This window comes from Oncorhynchus mykiss, chromosome 12 (assembly GCF_013265735.2).
Source record: "Oncorhynchus mykiss isolate Arlee chromosome 12, USDA_OmykA_1.1, whole genome shotgun sequence".
In the NCBI taxonomy this organism is placed as follows: Eukaryota; Metazoa; Chordata; class Actinopteri; order Salmoniformes; family Salmonidae; genus Oncorhynchus; species Oncorhynchus mykiss.
In genome coordinates, this window is record NC_048576.1 from 25,215,611 (window position 1) to 25,235,464 (window position 19,854).

A 19,854-nucleotide genomic window follows, 5' to 3' on the forward strand; every position below is an offset into this window, starting at 1 on the left:
TCCAATACAACAGTCTGAAATCCACTGCAAGGAGCCCATACAGAGAGGCTAGACCCCTGTTGGCTGCTGCTCTGTGTCTGCATGTCCTCAGCTCTCATTAGGTCCCTCAGGCATGTGCTGTCCCAGCCAGCGAGGCTGGATACGAGCTACTAGCTAGGCTAGGCTGTAGCCTAGCAATGGCCAGGACTGGAAGGGACAGGTCAGGGGAGAGTGGTGCTCTGTTGTCTACTTACTAGTGTTGTTTTGGCTGAGAGGCTCCCGTCACATTCCACACACTCTGGATGGACCCCAGATACGGCACCACCCCTAATCCATCGCACTCGCACTGCACTCCCCCCAGCTCTCATCATTGCTCTATTTTTACTCATTAGCCAGTGAGTGATCTGGCTGTGCCCTGTGAATCAATTTAGGAAATATAGACCTGTAAACACACAGCATATGAAGTTTGTATTCCAAACTTCACTTTTTGGAAGCTGTTCAATAGACAACTTTCCATGTCACATTTGCTCTCATTCTGTGCTGTATGGTCCTGCCTGACAGAAATGCATACAGTAACATGTTTTTGATGTTGTAGCTTTTGTAATCTGCTCGAAGGAAAACAATTTGGCTTAGACATCAACATTACTTTTTGGGGGGTCCAAGGTTCCTTAAAGGATTTTGTATCTTTAGCCGTTAGTTTTGCAATTAAGTCAAAGGGGCAATCACAGATTATCATGATATTTAGCCTCAAATCCAATATGGTGCCCAAAATCAAATTTAGCTGCCATAATAACATTTGATGGAGGTTAAATCACCTGTCAATAAGAATTTTGCAACTGAGGCATTTTTTCAGAATTGTGTACAACACTCATGCCTATAAAGACTGTTGGTGTGAATACATTTTATTCTGAATCCAATAAGGCCAACATGATTACACTCAAACACATTAATCTGTGTATAAGTAGCCCTTGTTAATTTTGATTGTGTTATTCTGTCATTAAAATGGTTCATAAGGCCTTTGATATATCTAGGACTATGAGTGGCACTGCCATACCTCTGTTGTGTTTGAATAGCCGACGCCAACTCATTTTTCAATGTGTGTTTTCATGTTTTAATCTCATTCACACACTTACAGCATATCAACAATGGGAAATTCCACAAAATATAATAACAAGCCCTTCACGACCAGTGGTGGAAAAAGTAGTCAATTGTTATACTTGAGTAAAGGTAAATAGGCCTTGCTAGAAAATGACTCAGGTAAAAGTGAAAGTCACCCAGTAAAATATTACTTAAAATCAAAGTTTATTTGTCATGTGCACCGAATTCAACACCTTACAGTGAAATGCTTACTTACAGGCTCTAACCAATGGTACGGAAAGAAGAAAAAAGGTGTGTGTGTGTGTGTGTGTAGGTACGTAAAGAAATAAAACAACAGTAAAAAGACATTTGAAAATCTTTTTACTGTTTTATTTCTTTACTTAAATATTACTTGAGGAAAAGTATTTGGTTTTAAATATACTTAAAAAGTAAAAGCATAAATCATTGCATATTCCTTATATTTAGCAATGTTTTGTGTTTTTTATTTCTTTACGGGTGGCCAGGGGCACACTCCAACACTCCGATATCATTTACAAACAAAGCATTTGTGTTTAGTGAGTCCGCCAGATCAGAGACAGTAGGGATGACCAGGTTTGTTCTCTTGATATGTGCATGAATTGGACCATTTTAACATCCTGCTAAGCATTCAAAATGTAACTAGTACTTTTGGGTGTCAGGGAAAATATATGAAGTAAAAAGTACATTATTTTCTTTAGGAATATAGTAAAGCAAAAGTTGTCAAATATATATAGTAAAGTAGATATACTGAAAAAAACTACTTAAGTATTGCTTCAAAGTATTTTTACTGAAGTACTTTACACTACTGTTCACGACACAAGGGCACAATAGCGTAACCAAGTTACAGGAAAGCAAGCGTAATACATTTGGCCGTGGTTGGTTGGCATTGATTACGGACTGGGGCAGGCCCAGCAGGAGATGTGGACAGTGACAGAACCTGTGAGGGTGACCTCGGGTTACTGAGATGTTAGTTAGAATGTAGCTAGGTCATAGGCTATGACTAAGAAACGTTGGCTGTGAGGGATGAAGCACAGCTCCACACATATACAGTTGAAGTCTGAAGTTTACATACACTTAGGTTGGAGTCAATAAAACTTGTTTTTCAACCACTCCCCAAATGTCTTGTTAACAAACTATAGTTTTGGCAAGTCGGTTAGGACATCTACTTTGTGCATGACACAAGTAATTTTTCCAACAATTGTTTACAGACAGATTGTTTCACTTATAATTCACTGTATCACAATTCCAGTGGGTCAGAAGTTTACATACACTAAATTGACTGTGCCTTTAAACAGCTTGGAAAATTCCAGAAAATGATGTCATGGCTTTAGAAGCTTCTGATAGACTAATTGACAAAATTTGAGTCAATTGGAGCTGTACCTGTGGATGTATTTCAAGGCCTACCTTCAAACTCAGTGCCTCTTTGCTTGACATCATGGGAAAATCAAAAGAAATCAGCCAAGTCCTCAGAAAAATAATTGTAGACCTCCAAAAGTCTTGTTCATCCTTGGGAGCAATTTCCAAATGCCTGAATGTACCACATTCATCTGTACAAACAATAGTATGCAAGTATAAACACCATGGGACCACGCAGCCGTCATACTGCTCAGGAAGGAGACGTGTTCTGTCTCCTAGAGATGAACGTACTTTGTGGCGAAAAGTGCAAATCAATCCCAGAACAACAGCAAAGGACCTTGTGAAGATGCTGGAGGAAACAGGTACAAAAGTATCTATATCCACAGTAAAACGACATAACCTGAAAGGCCGCTCAGCAAGGAAGAAGCCACTGCTCCAAAACCACCATAAAAAAGCCAGACTACAGTTTGCAACTGCACATGGAGACAAAGATCATACTTTTTGGGGAAAAGATTGTAGTTTTTGAAGAAATATCCTCTGGTCTGATGAAACAAAAATAGAACTGTTTGGCCATAATGACCATCGTTATGTTTGGAGGAAAAAGGGGGAGTCTTGCAAGCCAAAGAACACGATCCCAACCGTGAAGCACAGGGTGGCAGCATCATGTTGTGGGGGTGCTTTGATGCAGGAGGGACAGGTGCACTTCACAAAATAGATGGCTTCATGAGGAGGAAAATGATGTGGATATATTGAAATCTCAAGACATCAGTCAGGAAGTTGGTCGCAAATGGGTGTTCCAAATGGACAATGACCCCAAGCATACTTCCAAAGTTTTGGCAAAATGGCTTAAGAAGAACAAAGTCAAGGTATTGGAGTGGCCATCACAAAGCCCTGACCTCAATCCCATAGAAAATTTGTGAGGAGTACTGAAAAAGCATGTGCGAGCAAGGAGGCCTACAAACCTGACTCAGTTACACCAGCTCTGTCAGGAGGAATGAGCCAAAATTGGGAAGCTTGTGGAAGACTACCCAAAATGTTTGACCCAAGTTAAACAATTTTAAGGCAATGCTACAAAATACTAGTTGAGTGTATGTAAACTTCTGACCCACTGGGAATGTAATGAAAGAAATAAAAGCTGAAATAAATAATTCTCTCTACTATTATTCTGACATTTCACCTTCTTAAAATAAAGTGGTGATCCTAACTTACATAGGACAGGGAATTTTTACTTGAATTAAATGTAAAAAATAGTGAAAAACTGAGTTTTAATGTATTTGGCTAAGGTGTGTGTACATTTCCGACTTCAACTGTACATCTGAAGATGATCCCTGGGCTTTGATGGGCAGTTAAAGGGTTGCAGAGGAGGTGGAGCTGATCGAGCATGGTGCACAAAGACCACTACTGTATCTCACAGTCAATCCCCGGCCAGCATAAATGATCACATACAGCAAGTTTTACCATCCTAAGGTGCCTCTTGTTTGCCATAAATGTACTTATAGGGATGTTGTGATTGCTGCAGTTTCCCAGACCAATGCATGAGTCACCTCAGCATGAGAGCTCATTCTTCACATAAGTCCAGTTCAGGTGTCACATGGGCTGGCCAGCCATGGTTGGTAGCCAAATGGGTACATATGAGGACAATGCACACCATCAATTTCCAGACGGCATATGTTGAATGGCCTCCTGACGTGACAGTCCAGTTCCGTGGTGTCTTTGTCTCTAGTAATTGCCTGAGGGGATGACTGATGGTGGAGTGGGCCTATCAAGGACAGTTCTGGAAGATTCAGGGTGGCATTGACATTGGAGAGGTGCAATTCCTATGACATGTGAAGACCCTCCCTATAAGTTGATAGCATTTCTTGTCAATGAGTGTCAGGTTGTGTTGGTTCATTATAATGAACTCCTGCCTCATGCACTTGTGTGGTTGCATTCACCCTTACACCATAACTATCACCCAGTCAAAATATACAGAAACCACTGGGCAGACAAGCAGGATGGTGGACATGATTGTCTGGAAGAAGCAATGTGCCAGCTCAATCCAAACAGGATAAAAGTGCCCCGGAACAATCCAATGTTCACCTTGTGCGAGAGAGGTTTTTATGGTTATCAAAACTTCACGCCAGGGTAATAAATCTTTACTTAAGTGTTTCTAAAATTCCGTATGGGAAAAATGAATGGTGTATAAACGATTGGAACCATTTCCCTGTTTGCACACTAGGTTTTATGGGTATTATGTCACCTCCACTGTGAGGCTCTACAGCCACTACATCAAAAACATGTGTAACAGTATGCATTTTTGTCAGGCTAGACCATACAGCACTGAATGAGAGCAAATTTGACTTGAAAAGTGATCTATTGAACAACTACCAAAAATGTACATTTACATGAGTCATAAAAATTAGCAGTTGATATTTCTGCCTATTGTATCTGTGTGTTTACAGGTCTAAATGTCTAAAATGTAAGATATTCTAAAGCTGTTTGTTTGTGTAGGTAGTGCAGACAAATGACTTCTCTTATTCCAAATTATTGTGTGCCTCCTCCCAAATTTAACCACTTTTGCAGTAAAATATTTTTATACGATCATCCATTTATCTTTGGAAGAGATCTGGAGATCTGGAAAAGCATGGTTGCACTTGTTATACAACAGGTTGGAGTATCTCAAAAGCTAAAGCCCTTTTTGAAGATTGGCCACTAGCCTAACAAGCAAGGCTTTACATCATGTTACATAACCAGCCAATCGGTGGATATCAAGTCTCTTGCAGGTCTGTGTGTATCTTATGGTCTTAATTGAAAGTAATGCCAAAAGCCTCATTGTGACAGCGCTCCTGGAAGCCATCCAACTGGGTGAGCCTGCTTCTACACGTCAATGTAACCCAGACCCAACATATCCGAGAACTGCAAATGGTTTTTGTTACATGGAAAAGGAGTATTTTCTTGTCTCAGATACAGAATTTCCAGAACTATCTTCTTAGCTTGTTGAGGCTGGTTACACAATGGTTTTAGCTCTGTAAGGTTACAGGGTTCATTCCCATCCACACAATGTGCTTCAGGCCAACAGGGGCTCCTCCTGACTCTGTGAACACACCTGTGTTGAACTTGAGGGTTAGACCTGGCCAGTGAGTCACAGACCCTGGAGTAGCCAGGCTGACATCAGCACTTTATGGGGAGAAGGCGGACTGTAGCCCGCTGTAGTCACACCCACACACTTACCCCAACCCAGCCAGGTCCTCAGTATCACCTCTTCTCTCTGTGTCTCTGGCTACCTCACAGACTGACTGAGCTGTGTAGCTATACCTGTACTAGAGGAGGCAAGGAGAGGGGGAGGGAGAGGAGGAAGGGAGGGAGGGGCAGGGAAGGACGGCTTGGCTAAGAGGGAGGGAGAGAATGGCTTGGCTAAGAGGGAGGGAGAGAATGGCTTGGCTAAGAGGGAGGGAGAGAATGGCTTGGCTAAGAGGGAGGGAGAGATGCCTGGATAGTGGGGTTATTCGTGGTGTGTGACTTGAGGGTTGTGGAAGTAGTGGATTCCTCTCGCTGGAATGAGTAGATCTCTTCATCTACAGTTTGTTAACTCTTCCCAATAGTATGTAAACAAAGCTACAGCTCAATAATTCAGTAAGTATATTTAAAATCAAACGTGTTTTATCCGGTTGTAATTTTATTTCTTTTCTGGAGGCAGAATTTTTTTTAAACTAAAATGGTACAGAAATAACATGGCTTTTCCTGCTGTTATGACCTTCATGCCATCTTAGAGCATCCAATTTTCAGCAGTGTGCCACTATCTTTTGCTCATTGGACATTGTCATTTCACACAGGACTGTGTTGGGCAGCCTGCAGAGTGTTGGGTTTGTTTGTTTAGATGAAGGTTTCCTGATGGTTTGTGCCGGTGGTGATCCTGAAGCACTAGACCCGGCTGTTTTAGTGAATCTCTTCTCATTGTCATGTCTCCTCGTTGCACCTGTGTTGGTTGTGTTTGTGCACATGCTCACGGCTTGTCCTGAGGACATAGTTATTGGTTACAGCTCACCTTTGAGACATAGGGTGGTTCGGGGAGTCGGCAGGGGCTGGTAAAATAGGCTGTCATATAGAGGGTAGTCAACCCATAGATGAAGGGACAAAGGTATGTCTGAAGTACGGGCATAACAACTCATGTTAGACAGCGTAATGTATATCCAGGTATACACTTTTAGAATGACACACTTCAAGAAGGTGACTGAAAGTCCTAAACCAATACAGGCTACAACTCACAGGCTTGTGAATAATTTTAATTCCGAAACTATTGCCACAATAGTTATGTTCTATTGACCATGGAATACATTTTCTCACCATTTTGCATTCATTTCTCATTTGTGTGGGGGATTGGAGTGCGCACAAGTAGACTGTGAGTGATGCACAGAGAAACTACTGGGAAGGGATGGTGTGTACTGTTTGTGACACAAACACAGTCACTCTGCTGTGCCACCACCAACTAATGGAATCAAATCTCTCTGTCTATTTCTAGCCAGAAGTTGGAGCGTTTGTTCAAAGACAGAGTTTATTTGCTCTCCTCTAGGTGGAAGGACCCAGTGGGCTTTGGCCAGTCAGTCAGTCAGTCTGTACTTGCTGGTCTCTGCTCTTGTTCTGGCCTGTCCTGTCCTGCTCTGTGGATATATCTGGAGATAGATATCTGTCTGTGCTGGCTGGCTTTGGTTGATGAGAATGAACAACGATCACCTTTTGTGTCTAGCATAGGCGAGTTGGATACTAGCATACTAGTGTAAGATGTATACGTCTGCCTCCCGAGTGGCGCAGTGATCTAAGGCACTGCATCGTAGTGCTAGCTGTGCCACTAGAGTTTCTGGGTTCTAGTCCAGGCTCTGTCGCAGCCGGCCGAGACTGGAAGACCCATGGGGCGGCACACAATTGGCCCAGCGGCAGGGATGTCCTTGTCCCATCGCGCACTAGTGACTCCTGTGGTGGGCCGGGTGCATTGCACACTGACACGGTCGCCAGGTGTACGTTGTTTCCTCTGACACATTGGTGCGGCTGGCTTTCGGGTTAAGTGGGCACTGTGTCAAGAAGCAGTTCGGCTTCGCCTCTCCTGATCTTGGCCTCTCCCGAGTCCGTACTGGACTTGCAGAGATTCTGGGTTGAGACAAGACTGTAACTACCAATTGGATACCACGAAATTGGGGAGAAAAAGGGGTATACATGTTTTATTTTATTTAAAAAATTATCCGTGGTTATGTTGTATTTATCCGTGCTCTATCACGTTGTACTGTATGGAGAGGTCCGACTGGATAGTGTGTGGTGGTACTGATCACTCATCTCCTCCTGACCTTGTCTCGCTCTGCTCCTCTCGCCAGGCGGTGCCGGTGAAGCTGTCTTTGGATGCCTTGCTGCAGATGCCAGGTTCTCATGTGCGGGAGACCATGAGGAGACTGGGCTCCAGTTTAGAGGAGTGTTCCAGGCTCAGCGCTGCCCTCTCCTGCCTGAAGAGCGCCACTGAATCAGGTGGGTGTCTGTCTGGCTGGCAGGCAGGCTGTCTCTGTCTGTCCGTCCCTTGGAGAATCTGCCTGATCTGACCTGTCTCTGTGGAGTTTTACTGAGTATTAGTCTCAGCGCCAGGCTGGTTCTGCTCTATTAGCCCTGCCAGCAGCAGCAGGCTGCCACCCAGGGTAAGGTTATGTTGTAGGACAAAAGACACTAGGTTAAGGGATTGTGGGGTGGAATGTGCTAGTATGACTAACAGGTCTGTAACCCTTTTCTGTGTCTCCCCTATAGATGGAGAGCTAAGAGAGGATGGGGGGCCCTGGTTCTCTGAGCCCACCCGTCGAGAAAGTGGCTCTCTGCTGCTGCCTCCAGACCAGCTGTTGGGAGGGATGGGGGGTCCAATGCGCCCCCACAGCCCCTCTCCTCTAGCTCGGCCCCCCACCACCCCATCCACTCCCTCCACCCCCTGCACCGCCTGTGCCCATCCCCGGTCCTTCTCCGTGTCTACAATGCCTGGTCCCGAGGCCCACGGGGCATACGTTTACGCTGACACCCCCTTCACAGACCCCTTCCCCCTCTCTGCCGCCCGACAGGGGCGACTCCACGGGCACACCTCCACCCCGCCCCTCACCCCGCCCTCCAAGAGACGCCACAGGCTGAAGCCCCCCTGCACCCCGCCGCCACCCTCCCGCAAGGTGCTGCACCTTCTGCCCAACATCACCCTGACCCGCAGCAAGAGCCACGAGTCCCAGCTGGGGAACCGCATCGAGGAGCCGCCAACCAACAAGTAGGTCACTTCCTGTTCCCGTGCCCTAGGCTTTGTGTGTGACTTCCAGTCCTTTATGACCTAGAGTAATCATGGTCGGCCCCTTGTCGAGACATTTCTAAAAAATAATTTTGCTTGCGTGTGTGAGGTCATCGTGACCAGTGTTTGGGCAGTTTTCCACACTGCTCAAAATCTTGGAACAGGGTTGAATATAGGACACGCCTCCACCCTATTATGATGTTACAACTGGACATTTAAGGGCAGGGCTTTTCACACACACTTGTACTCACACACACACACCACATCCTGCCTGCTGCTGCCTTAATGTGTATACGGCCAGAGCTAATCCCCACAGATTCCCAGAGATAATGAGTAATGCCAAAACAGGAAGCTTTTTCTATGGCCTGATTCTCAAAGCAGGGCAAGACACACACATACAGTTTATTAAGTACACCACCCCTTCACGGAAGCGTGGCCGTAGCTTGCTATATAAAGCAGGCAGACAGGCATCGAGACATTCAGTTAATGTTCAATTGAACATTAGAATGGGCAAAACGAGTGACTTAAGCGACTTTGAGCGTGATATGATCGTCAATGCCAGGCACGCCGGATCCAGCATCTCAGAAACAGCCACCCTCCTGGGCTTTTCATGCACGACAGTGTCTAGTGTTCAACGAGAATGGGGGACAAACAAAAAACATCCAGTCAGCGGCAGTCCTGTTGCCCAAAACAGCTTGTTGATGTGTGAGGTCGAAGGAGAAAGGAAAGATTTGTGCTGTTCTGGAAGCAAGCTAATAGGTGGGCCACAAAAAGACAAAAAATGGCGCAGTACAACAGTGGTGTACAGAACAGCGTCTCGGAACTCACAACTTGTCAATCCTTGTCACGGATGGGATATTGCAGCAGATGACCACACCGGGTTACACTCCTATCAGCTCAAAACAAGAAGTGACTCCAGAGGGCACGCGATCACCAACACTGGACAATTGAGGAGTGTAAAAACATTGCCTGAAACATGACAGCAAGTTCAGTTTACTTGAGTAGCCTGCGCAGTCCCCAGCCTCTTTGGGATGAGATGGAACGGGCTGTTGGCAGATTGAATGTACCGCCGTCCAATCTGCAGTAACTGAAACATTCCCGACATTTCCGAATGTCCCGAAGTAATTCAGGCTGTTCTGGAAGCAAAGGGGGTACTAGATGAGTGTACCTAATAAACACACATAAACTCAGAAAAAAAATAAACATCCTCACTATCAACTGCGTTTATTGTCAGCAAACTTAACATGTGTAAATATTTGTATGAACATAAGATACAACAACTGGGACATAAACTGAACAAGACATGTGACTAACAGAAATTGAAAATATGTCCCTGAACAAAGGGTGGGTCAAAATCAAAAGTAACAGTCAGTATCTGGTGTGGCCACCAGCTGCATTCATTACTGCAGTGCATCTCCTCCTCATGGACTGCACCAGATTTGCCTGTTTTTGCTGTGAGATGTTACCCCACTCTTCCACCAAGGCACCTGCAAGTTCCCGGACATTTCTGGGGGGAATGGCCCTAGCCCTCACCCTCTGATCCAACAGGTCCCAGACGTGCTCGATGGGATTGAGATCCGGGCTCTTCGCTGGCCATGGCAGAACACTGACATTCCTGTCTTGCAGGAAATCACGCACAGAACGAGCAGTATGGCTGGTGGCATTGTCATGTCAGGATGAGTCTGCAGGAAGGGTACCACATGAGGGAGCAGGATGTGTTCCCTGTAACGCACAGCGTTGAGATTGCCTGCAATGACAACAAACTCAGTCCGCTGATGTGACACACCGCCCCAGATCATGACGGACCGTCCACCTCCAAATTGATCCCGCTCCAGAGTACAGGCCTCGGTGTATCCCCCATTCCTTCGACAATAAACGCAAATCCGACGATCACCCCTGGTGAGACAAAACTGCGACTCGTCAGTGAAGTCCTGTCTGGTCCAGCGACGGTGGGTTTGTGCCCATAGGCGACGTTGTTGCCGGTGATGTCTGGTGAGGACCTGCCTACAAGCCCTCAGTCCAGCCTCTCTCAGCCTATTGCGGACAGTCTGAGCACTGATGGAGGGATTGTGCATTCCTGTTGTAACTCGGGCAGTTGTTGTTACCATCCTGTACCTAACTCGCAGGTGTGACGTTCGGATGTACCAATCCTGTGCAGGTGTTGTTACACGTGGTCTGCCACTGTGAGGACGATCAGCTGTCCATTCTGTCTCCCTGTAGGGCTGTCTTAGGCATCTCACAGTACGGACATTGCAATTTATTGCCCTGGCCACATCTGCAGTCCTCATGCCTCCTTGCAGCATGCCTTAGGCACATTCACGCAGATGAGCAGGGACCCTGGGCATCTTCCTTTTGGTGTTTTTCAGAGTCAGCAGAAAGGCCTCTTTAGTGTCCTAAGTTTTCATAACTGTGACCTTAATTGCCTACCGTCTGTCTGTAAGCTGTTAGTGTCTTAACGACCGCTCCACAGGTGCATGTTCATTAATTGTTTATGGTTCATTGAACAAGCATGGGAAACAGTGTTTAAACCCTTTACAATGAAGATCTTTGGATTTTTACAAATTATCTTTGAAAGACAGGGTCCTGAAAAAGGTCTGTTTCTTTTTTTTTCTGAGTTTACTAACGCATATCAGTAATATCCTGTTTGTAATGATGTTGCATTAGTGATGGAAAGCTCAGCCATTAATGAAACCTGACTAGACAGAAGTACTTTAACAGGACTGATACTACAGCTTAACGATACATACATTATGTACATGTATATAGAAGTATACCCTATGACCCCAGACCTAGCATGTGAGGACACTGATGAGTTTGAGCTGCGGCATAGGGAGTTACAGACAGACGTGGCCTTCTCCACTGTGTGGAGCCCAGAGAAAGCAGGCGGGCAGGCAGTGGGGCTGTGTGCTTCTGGATCAGCCCTCTTTATTCCTGACCAGGAAGAGGATGCTAAGCCCTTTGGCCTGTGCTCTGCTAAGCTCTACTCCCCTGTGGTGGAGGGTGTGGCTCAGTCTTCCCTGTGTGCCTTTTTTATTTAATTGTATTGTCCTCCAAATGGCAGCAGGTAGCCTAGTGGTTAGAGCAGTGGGCCAGTAACTGAAAGGTTGCTGGTTCAAATCCTGAGTCAACAAGGTGAAAAGATGTCTGTGTCCTTGAGCAAGGCACTTAACTCTAAAATTTACTCTGGATAAGAACGTCTGCTAAATTACTCAAATGTTCAATATATGTGTTGCTGAATCTCCTCTCTGCCAAGGCATGCTGCTACTGCCTCCCTTCCCACCCTGCCTGCCTGCCTCTCTGACACTTACATAACATTGTTCATACAGTATGGCCATTAAATAATTATCTCTGGTGAAAGATGATCTGTATGGAGGCCCATTTTGGATTGTCATTGAGTAATCCAGTGTTGACTGTGTGTTGAGATGAGGGTGTGAGGGCAGCAGTGGGCCACTGTACTGACGTCCCAGCGTTCTTTGTTCCCCTCAGGTGTGCAAAGAAGAATAAGTTGTTCCTCAACGTTCAGATCAATGGGAATGGCTGTGAGGACTCACCCTCCCGTTCCCCCCACCGGTCTGCCCGCACCCCTGGGGTTTCCACCCCCGCCCCTGCCCCCACCCCCTACACCCTACCTGGTACCCCTACCCTGATGGAGGAGCATTCATCCCACCTCAAGAGTGAGTACAAATACATTTAGACTTACCCCAATTTAGGCTATATGTAAGGAATCTTCACTGAAATAGATTGGTAAATGCATGGTGAATTACTCAGATGAAATAGACCGTTTGTATGTGTGCTCTTTGTAAAGAGCCGAATGTATTTCCCAGTAGCTGGCTGTAGGGTCACAGTAGCCGTCCCAGTCTGGCTCAAGAGTGTTTCTGTCAGTAGATTGCTGGGATTGTTCCATCTGAGTGCTGTGATGTGGGGGAGGGAGCGTTTTCTGTTCCATCGCTTCTAGAGAAATTACATTACTCTTCCAATTCATTCGACAGCTTAGAGAGAAATCTAACACTCCCACAAAGTCGTGTGCGTGCAGTTGCATGCGTGCCGTTTCGTGTCTGTAATGATTCATGTGTAGGAGCGTCACCTACCAAACCAACGTCATTAGGTCTCACTCAAATTCGTTTTCACTTGTAAAATGATCAGTAAATGTTTTTCATTGGTTTGGCACATAGTGTATTCGTCCATAATGATTCATGTGTAGGAGATTCACCTACCAAACCAACGTCATTAGGTCTCACACAAATTTGCTTTAACTTGTAAAATGAACAGTAAATATTTTTCATTGGACTGGCACATAGTGTGGCAAGTTGTAAGCAACATCAACACTTGGGTTGCAAAGTTCTGGGAATTTCCAGGAGTCTTCCAGCGGGTTATTTCTGGAAATCCTGGGAATTTTGGGAAAGGTAAAAACATTTGGCAATTCCCTAAACACCAGTGATTTCATTTTGATAGTAGCCACAAAACTTCATAAATAAATTGCCCTATTTGTGCTAATACTTCCTTTTTAGGCAAATCCTCCTCTGTCTAGGTTCATTTGACATCTCTCTCTCTCTCCAGATAACATGGGGTTGCACCGTGGCTCCCCACAGGCAGTGAGGAGAGACATAGGCCTGGCCGTCACTCACAGGTTGGCAACTACCTCATGTCATACACCTTTAGGCCAGAGACTACCATGATACAAATGTAAAATATACTTTAAATCCACAGTATATAGAGCAAAAAAGGATTGATGGTTTAAGTAATTGAGGATTCTGTGTGAAGATTTTCCACCAAGTCGTGGCTGTCCCAGACATGTCAGGTCTGTCAGAAGAACATGATGTTTGGTGTGAAGTGTAAACACTGCAGGTGAGTGGAGTAAGGAGAGGGAGGAGTCTCTGAGATGTTCTGGTGTTGGATTGTTCTGGTGTCTCTACGATGCAAAAAAAATACAACTTCATCTTCTTTTGGTGATCAGTTGTTCTCTACTGTTCTCTGATTGGTGGTTTCCTGTCTGCAGGTTAAAGTGCCATAACAAATGTACTAAAGAAGCTCCCTCCTGCAGAATCTCTTTCCTGCCAAGTAAGCCCTTTCTTTCTTCTCATGTTCATCCATGGATTCATAGTTTACCCATTTTTATTCAACAAGCATTAGTGTAATGGTCCCAATCTCTTCTTTCCAGTCACCAAAATACGGAGGACTGAGTCTGTGCCGTCTGACATCAACAACCCTGTGGACCGGCCATTAGAGACACCACAGTTTGGCACACTGCCAAAGGCCATCACCAAAAAGGTAGATATTGGATATTACATCACACCTTTGATGATAATGATTTGCATGGTGCTGTTAGGACAGACAAGTGTGTTATTGACTCTGATCAGTGTGTATTTATTCTTCTCCTTCGGTCAGGATCACCCCCCTGCGCTGAACCAGTTGGACTCCAGTAGTAACCCATCCTCCACCACCTCCTCCACACCCTCCTCCCCTGCCCCTTTCCAGAACCCTCCCAGTGCCACCCCGCCCCCCAACTCCTCGCCCAAGGTCCACCGGGACAACCGCTTCCACTTCCCAGGTAGGTCCCTGACCGTCACTCACACGCCTATGCAAATACAGAAACACACACAATCACCTCAACATATACACACAATCACCTCAACATATACACACAATCACCTCAACATATACACACAATCACCTCAACAAATACACACAATCACCTCAACATATACACACAATCACCTCAAAATATACACACAATCACCTCAACAAATACACACAATCACCTCAACAAATACACACAATCACCTGGAGTGTCTCCCTTTCTCTCTCTCACACTCTCTCACATGCAAACACAAATGAATATACACACATGCAAACACACAAATTGATATACACTTAACCACACAAGCATGTCCACTGCACAAAAATAAGCCAGCATACTCCCACTATCAAAGCGCATGCTTGCATTGTGTTCTTGATTACACAGAAGGTCTCCCTGAGTCACATTTCCTGTTTAGCGAATGTTGAACGTTAAACGTGGAATGGAATGGCCGGGCAGGAGTGGTCGTCCTCCCTCTCTCTCCCTCTCTGCATTAATACCACTCCTCAGGGGGGTGGGAGTGACTGGGGTTATTTTAACGGCTACTCTAACCCAGAGTCTCTCTCTCCACTCCATGCTTGTTGGTTCTTCCCTGTCTTTTCCCTAAGCTGCCTGCTACTTTCAGCATAGACAGCAGTTTATCTTCCCTGGTGAGTTTACAGTACGGTCCCAGACAGACTGTTGTGCTGTGCTCACACCTGCCCACGTCCCCAGCCCCAGCCTTGTCAATTCTCTCTATCTCCTGCATGTACTCACAGGCTTAGTGAATTACATGACAAAGTTGTGCATTTGTGAATGTTTTAGAGTAATGTGTTGTGTGATATTTAAACTGCATTGTTTCATGTGGAGATGGGTCTGTCTGCCACCTGCTGGGGAGTTTGGGAATTGCATGTCTCGTTATGGTGGATGTTGTCAACACATTGCTATGGCAAAGTGACAATATAAGTGGGCAAAGAAACTACATGAGGGACGCAATTTTGTCTTTACAAGCAAAAAGCCACATTATTTTTATTACATACTGAACATTTGTATTTTTTCTGACAGATGTGTCCAGTTCTTCTACGTTGCACTCTGAAGCCCTCCATGACACAGTGTAAGGCTTTCCTGTCTATTTCATTTATCAATAGTGTTTTAATGGTACAATACTCGGCATACTCTGACATTGTGACTGTGGTTTACCCTGTCCCAACAGGGAGACTGAACCAGCAGATGACATACACTTTGAACTGGCCGAGGATGAGGACGGAGAGGTAAAAACTGAGTATGTGCGTGCGAAGTAACTGAGACACATGCCCAAAACCCAACATGCATGAATGTCCTACAGGAGGAAGAGGAGGAGGTGGTTGAACCTGAGATCGACCCAGACCCAGTAGTGGAGGAGGAAGATGAGGAGGAGGAAGATGATGATGAGGAAGATGAAGATGGGGGTGGGAGTGAGATGAATGGGGGTTCGGATGGTGAGTGTGATGGTGATGAGTTGGATGACCTGCCCAACTCAAGGGGAGGTCGCTGGAAAGGCCCCATCTCCCGTAAGGCCAGCCAGACCAGTGTCTACTTGCAGGAGTGGGACATCCCCTTCGAACAGCTGGACCTGGGAGAGCTCATTGGGAAGGTGATCTAAAATATAGAATGAGCTATATTTGCATCAAACTATCAGTGTTTTCAGTTTTAAACCCATTTAAAGTGTGTTTCTCAAACTGTCATTAAATCACTCACTCCAGGGCCGTTGGGGCAAGGTGCATAAGGGCCGTTGGCATGGAGAGGTGGCCATCAGGCTGCTGGAGATAGATGGGAACAACCAGGACCACCTGAAGCTGTTTAAGAAGGAAGTGATGAACTACAGACAGACCCGTCATGAGAATGTGGTCCTCTTCATGGGGGCCTGCATGGCCCCGCCCCACCTCGCCATCATCACCAGGTAGGAGGGGCTAAATCGCATCTAGAATAATAACTTATCCCTTTGTTATATTCAGTCAACCACAGCTGTTGTTTATTTGTTTAGTTCCATTTGTTAATTCAAGTGTTTCTCTAGTTTCTGTAAAGGGAGGACATTATACTCTGTCGTTCGAGACACCAAAAACACACTGGATATAAACAAGACGAGGCAAATTGCTCAAGAAATTGTAAAGGTAACTTCTTTCCTTGTTCAATACTTTCACGTGTGTGTGTGTGTGTGTGTGTGTGTGTGTGTGTGTGTGTGTGTGTGTGTGTGTGTGTTATTTATATATACACACACACACTAACCAACAAAAGAAATGCAACATGCAACAATTTCAATGAGTTACAGTTCATTTAAGGAAATCAGTCTATTGAAATAAATTAATTAGGCCCTAATCTATGGATTTCACATGACTGATAATACAGATATGCATCTGTTGGTCACAGATATCTTTAAAAAAAAGTAGGGGTGTGGATCAGAAAACCTGTCAGTATCTGGTGTGACCACCATTTGCTTCATGCAACGCGACATGTCCTTCGCATAGAGTTGATCAGGCTGTTGATTGTGGCCTGTAGAATGTTGTCCACTCCTTTTCAATGGCTGTGCGAGGTTGCTAGATATTTGCGGGAACTGAAACACGCTGTCGTAAAGTCGATCCAGAGCATCCCACACGTGCTCAATGGGTGACATGTCTGGTGAGTATGCAGGCCATGAAAGAACTGGGACATTTTCAGCTTCCAGGAATTGTGTACAGATCCTTGCGATATGGGGCCGTGCATTATCATGCTGAAACATGAGGTGATGGCGGTGGATGAATGGCACGACAATGGGCCTCAGGATCTCGTCACGGTATCTCTGTGCATTCAAATTGCCATCGATAAAATGCAATTGTGTATGTTGTCCATAGCTAATGTCTGCCCACCATGGGGCACTCTGTTTACAACATTGACATAAGCAAACCAACACTACGCCATACACGCTGTCTGCCATCTGCTGGTACAGTTTGTTAGGTTCTTATTTTTCAGAGTAAATAACTCACAGACACTAGAGAAGCTTTAACCAAGTTTAATCTTCCCCAAAGGTTCTGTACAGCTGAAATCAGACAGCAAAAGATTTCAGACTTCACAGTTTATATGCATCCTACTTAAGACTACCAATCCTACCAATCCTTACATTTTATGGCTCTACGGGAAGTTAATAAAGAGGGTAACAGGATTCCAAACATTTATTACTCTCTTAAGAGAATCTGTCCTCACCTCCTGACCTCAGACCCTCTTTCATCTAATACACAGATGTCCATCTGTCTCCCCTGTATCAACACATCGCTCTCCTCTCCTCCATCAAACACATTCCAAAGACTTCTTCTTTCTTCTGGGAACCATTAACTTCTAACATAACCCAGTCTCTTTCATTTCCTTTCATTCGTTTAATATCTCAATGTTCAAAGTTTAGCCGATTCCAACAAGTTGAAACAGGGATTCATCTGTGAAGAGTACACTTCTCCAGCATGCCAGTGGCCATCAAAGGTGAGCATTTTCCCACTGAAGTCGTTTACGATGGCGAACTGCAGTCAGGTCAAGACCCTGGTGAGGACGACGAGCACGCAGTGGAGCTTCCCTGAGACGATTTCTGACAGTTTGTGCCGAAATTTGTTGGTTGTACAAACCCACAGTTTCATCAGCTGTCCAGGTGGCTGGTCTCAGACGATCCAGCAGGTGAAGAAGCCGAATGTGGAGGTCCTGGGCTGGCATGGTTACACATGGTTTGTGGTTGTGAAGCCGGTTGGACCTACTGCCAAATTCTCTAAAACGACGTTGGAGGCGGCTTATGGTAGAGAAATTAACATTCAAGTCTCTGGCAACAGCTCTGGTGTACATTCCTGCAATCAGTATGCCAATTGCGTGCTCCCTCAAAACTTGAGACATCTGTGGCATTTTGTAATGACAAAACTGCACATTTTAGTGGCCTTTTGTTGTCCCCAGCACCTGTGTAATGATCATGCTGTTTAATCATCTTCTTGATATGCCACACCTGTCAGGTGGATGGATTATCTTGGCAAGGGAGAAATGCTCACTAACAGGGATGTAAACTCATTTGTGCACAACATTTGAGAGAACTAATATTTTTGTGTGTATGGAACATTCCTGGGATCTTTTATTTCAGCTCATGAAACATTTAACCAACACTTTACATGTTGCGTTTATATTTTTGTTCAGTATAAATATGTAATGTATATTTACTCTATGTCCTTATTTACATCCTTCAATCTACACAGGGAATGGGCTATCTGCATGCCAAAGGCATTGTCCACAAGGACTTGAAGTCGAAGAACGTCTTTCATGACACCAATAAAGTGATTATTACAGACTTTGGTCTGTTTGGAATCTCTGGAGTGGTTCAGGAGGGGAGGTAAGGACTCTGCATATTGGTTCCTACAGCTATCGTCTCAGCTGGTAGATGCTCAGTGGGTGACTGTGTGTGTGTGTGTCATGCTTCACAGGCGAGACAATGAGCTGAAGCTTCCACATGGCTGGATCTGTTACCTGGCGCCAGAAATCGTACGCAGGATGAGCCCTGGAAACAATGAGGACCGCCTGCCCTTCTCCAACGCTGCAGACGTCTACGCCTTTGGGTACGATCTTAGCACATTCTGAAGTACCTTTTCTTTATCATTGGTAGCACAATGTTTTTTCTCTCTGAGACTGCATGAGTTTACAGTTAACTGGCTCTGGGGAATGACCATATTGCTGGTTGCCCCCTTTTAGCACCATTTGGTACGAGCTCCAAGCCAGGGACTGGCCTATCACCAACCAGCCTGTGGAGGCTACCATCTGGCAGGTGGGGAGTGGTGAGGGCATCAAGAAGGTCCTGGCAGAGATCAGCCTGGGAAAGGAGGTCACGGTGAGTGGAGGGGTGAAGCACCTCTGTGTGCCAGATCACATTGTGGTGGAATCATGCAGAGATCTATGCACATTAAAAAAAATTTATCCTCGTGGTGCAGGTGAAGATATTTTCTAGGCGAATGCTATGTTTTTACGGGATGACCTTGTTAGAATAGAGGAGACATTAAAGCTGAGGACAGGATAAATCTCTGCATTGTGTTGGCACAAACTAAAGACATTAATAGCTCCTGTGTATGTGTGTGCAGGAGATCCTGTCTGCCTGCTGGGCCTATGACCTGAGGGAGCGGCCCACCTTCACCCAGCTGGCTGACATGCTGGAGAAGCTGCCCAAACTCAACCGGAGACTGTCCCACCCTGGACACTTCTGGAAGTCTGCAGAGTACGTATCCTAGAGGTGGAGGTAGAGGTAGAAGCATGGGAGGAGTATATGTCCTGCCTGCCCTGAGATGCACTCTGACCCCTGACTTGGCTCTGACTCGTCTGGAATGGACTTATGTATAAAAAGACTTATGTTCAACTGAAGGCTTGTAAAGGATGACCCCCAGATTGCTGTGAGGTATTAGGCCCACTGATGTAAAACTAATGGGTACCAGGCAGGGTATGCCTGAGTAGACTCTTGGTAGTAGTTTATGTTCATAATATTCATGAGTCACATTAGCATCTGATGGTCCACTGCAAATACATTGACCCCTTTAATATGAGTGACGGTGAT

General features: G+C 45.3%; 1 protein-coding gene across 5 annotated transcripts in view; it reads left to right on the plus strand.

Moving 5' to 3' along the window:
* LOC110537250 (kinase suppressor of Ras 1) overlaps positions 1-19,854 on the plus strand; it is a 39,144-nt gene that overhangs the window by 16,655 nt on the left and 2,635 nt on the right. For 4 of the 5 annotated variants that reach the window (XM_021623144.2, XM_036937259.1, XM_021623147.2 and 1 more), the window contains exons 3-20: positions 7,794-7,941; positions 8,212-8,707; positions 12,212-12,399; positions 13,283-13,352; positions 13,487-13,570; positions 13,722-13,783; positions 13,884-13,993; positions 14,111-14,273; positions 14,909-14,950; positions 15,345-15,393; positions 15,493-15,550; positions 15,625-15,912; positions 16,022-16,218; positions 16,333-16,429; positions 18,515-18,648; positions 18,740-18,871; positions 19,005-19,140; positions 19,388-19,521. In XM_021623144.2, the coding sequence (XP_021478819.1) occupies positions 7,794-7,941; positions 8,212-8,707; positions 12,212-12,399; positions 13,283-13,352; positions 13,487-13,570; positions 13,722-13,783; positions 13,884-13,993; positions 14,111-14,273; positions 14,909-14,950; positions 15,345-15,393; positions 15,493-15,550; positions 15,625-15,912; positions 16,022-16,218; positions 16,333-16,429; positions 18,515-18,648; positions 18,740-18,871; positions 19,005-19,140; positions 19,388-19,521 (2,588 nt within the window). The remainder of the gene's footprint in view (positions 1-7,793; positions 7,942-8,211; positions 8,708-12,211; positions 12,400-13,282; positions 13,353-13,486; positions 13,571-13,721; positions 13,784-13,883; positions 13,994-14,110; positions 14,274-14,908; positions 14,951-15,344; positions 15,394-15,492; positions 15,551-15,624; positions 15,913-16,021; positions 16,219-16,332; positions 16,430-18,514; positions 18,649-18,739; positions 18,872-19,004; positions 19,141-19,387; positions 19,522-19,854) is intronic. The other variant, XM_021623145.2, reaches the window with a different exon arrangement.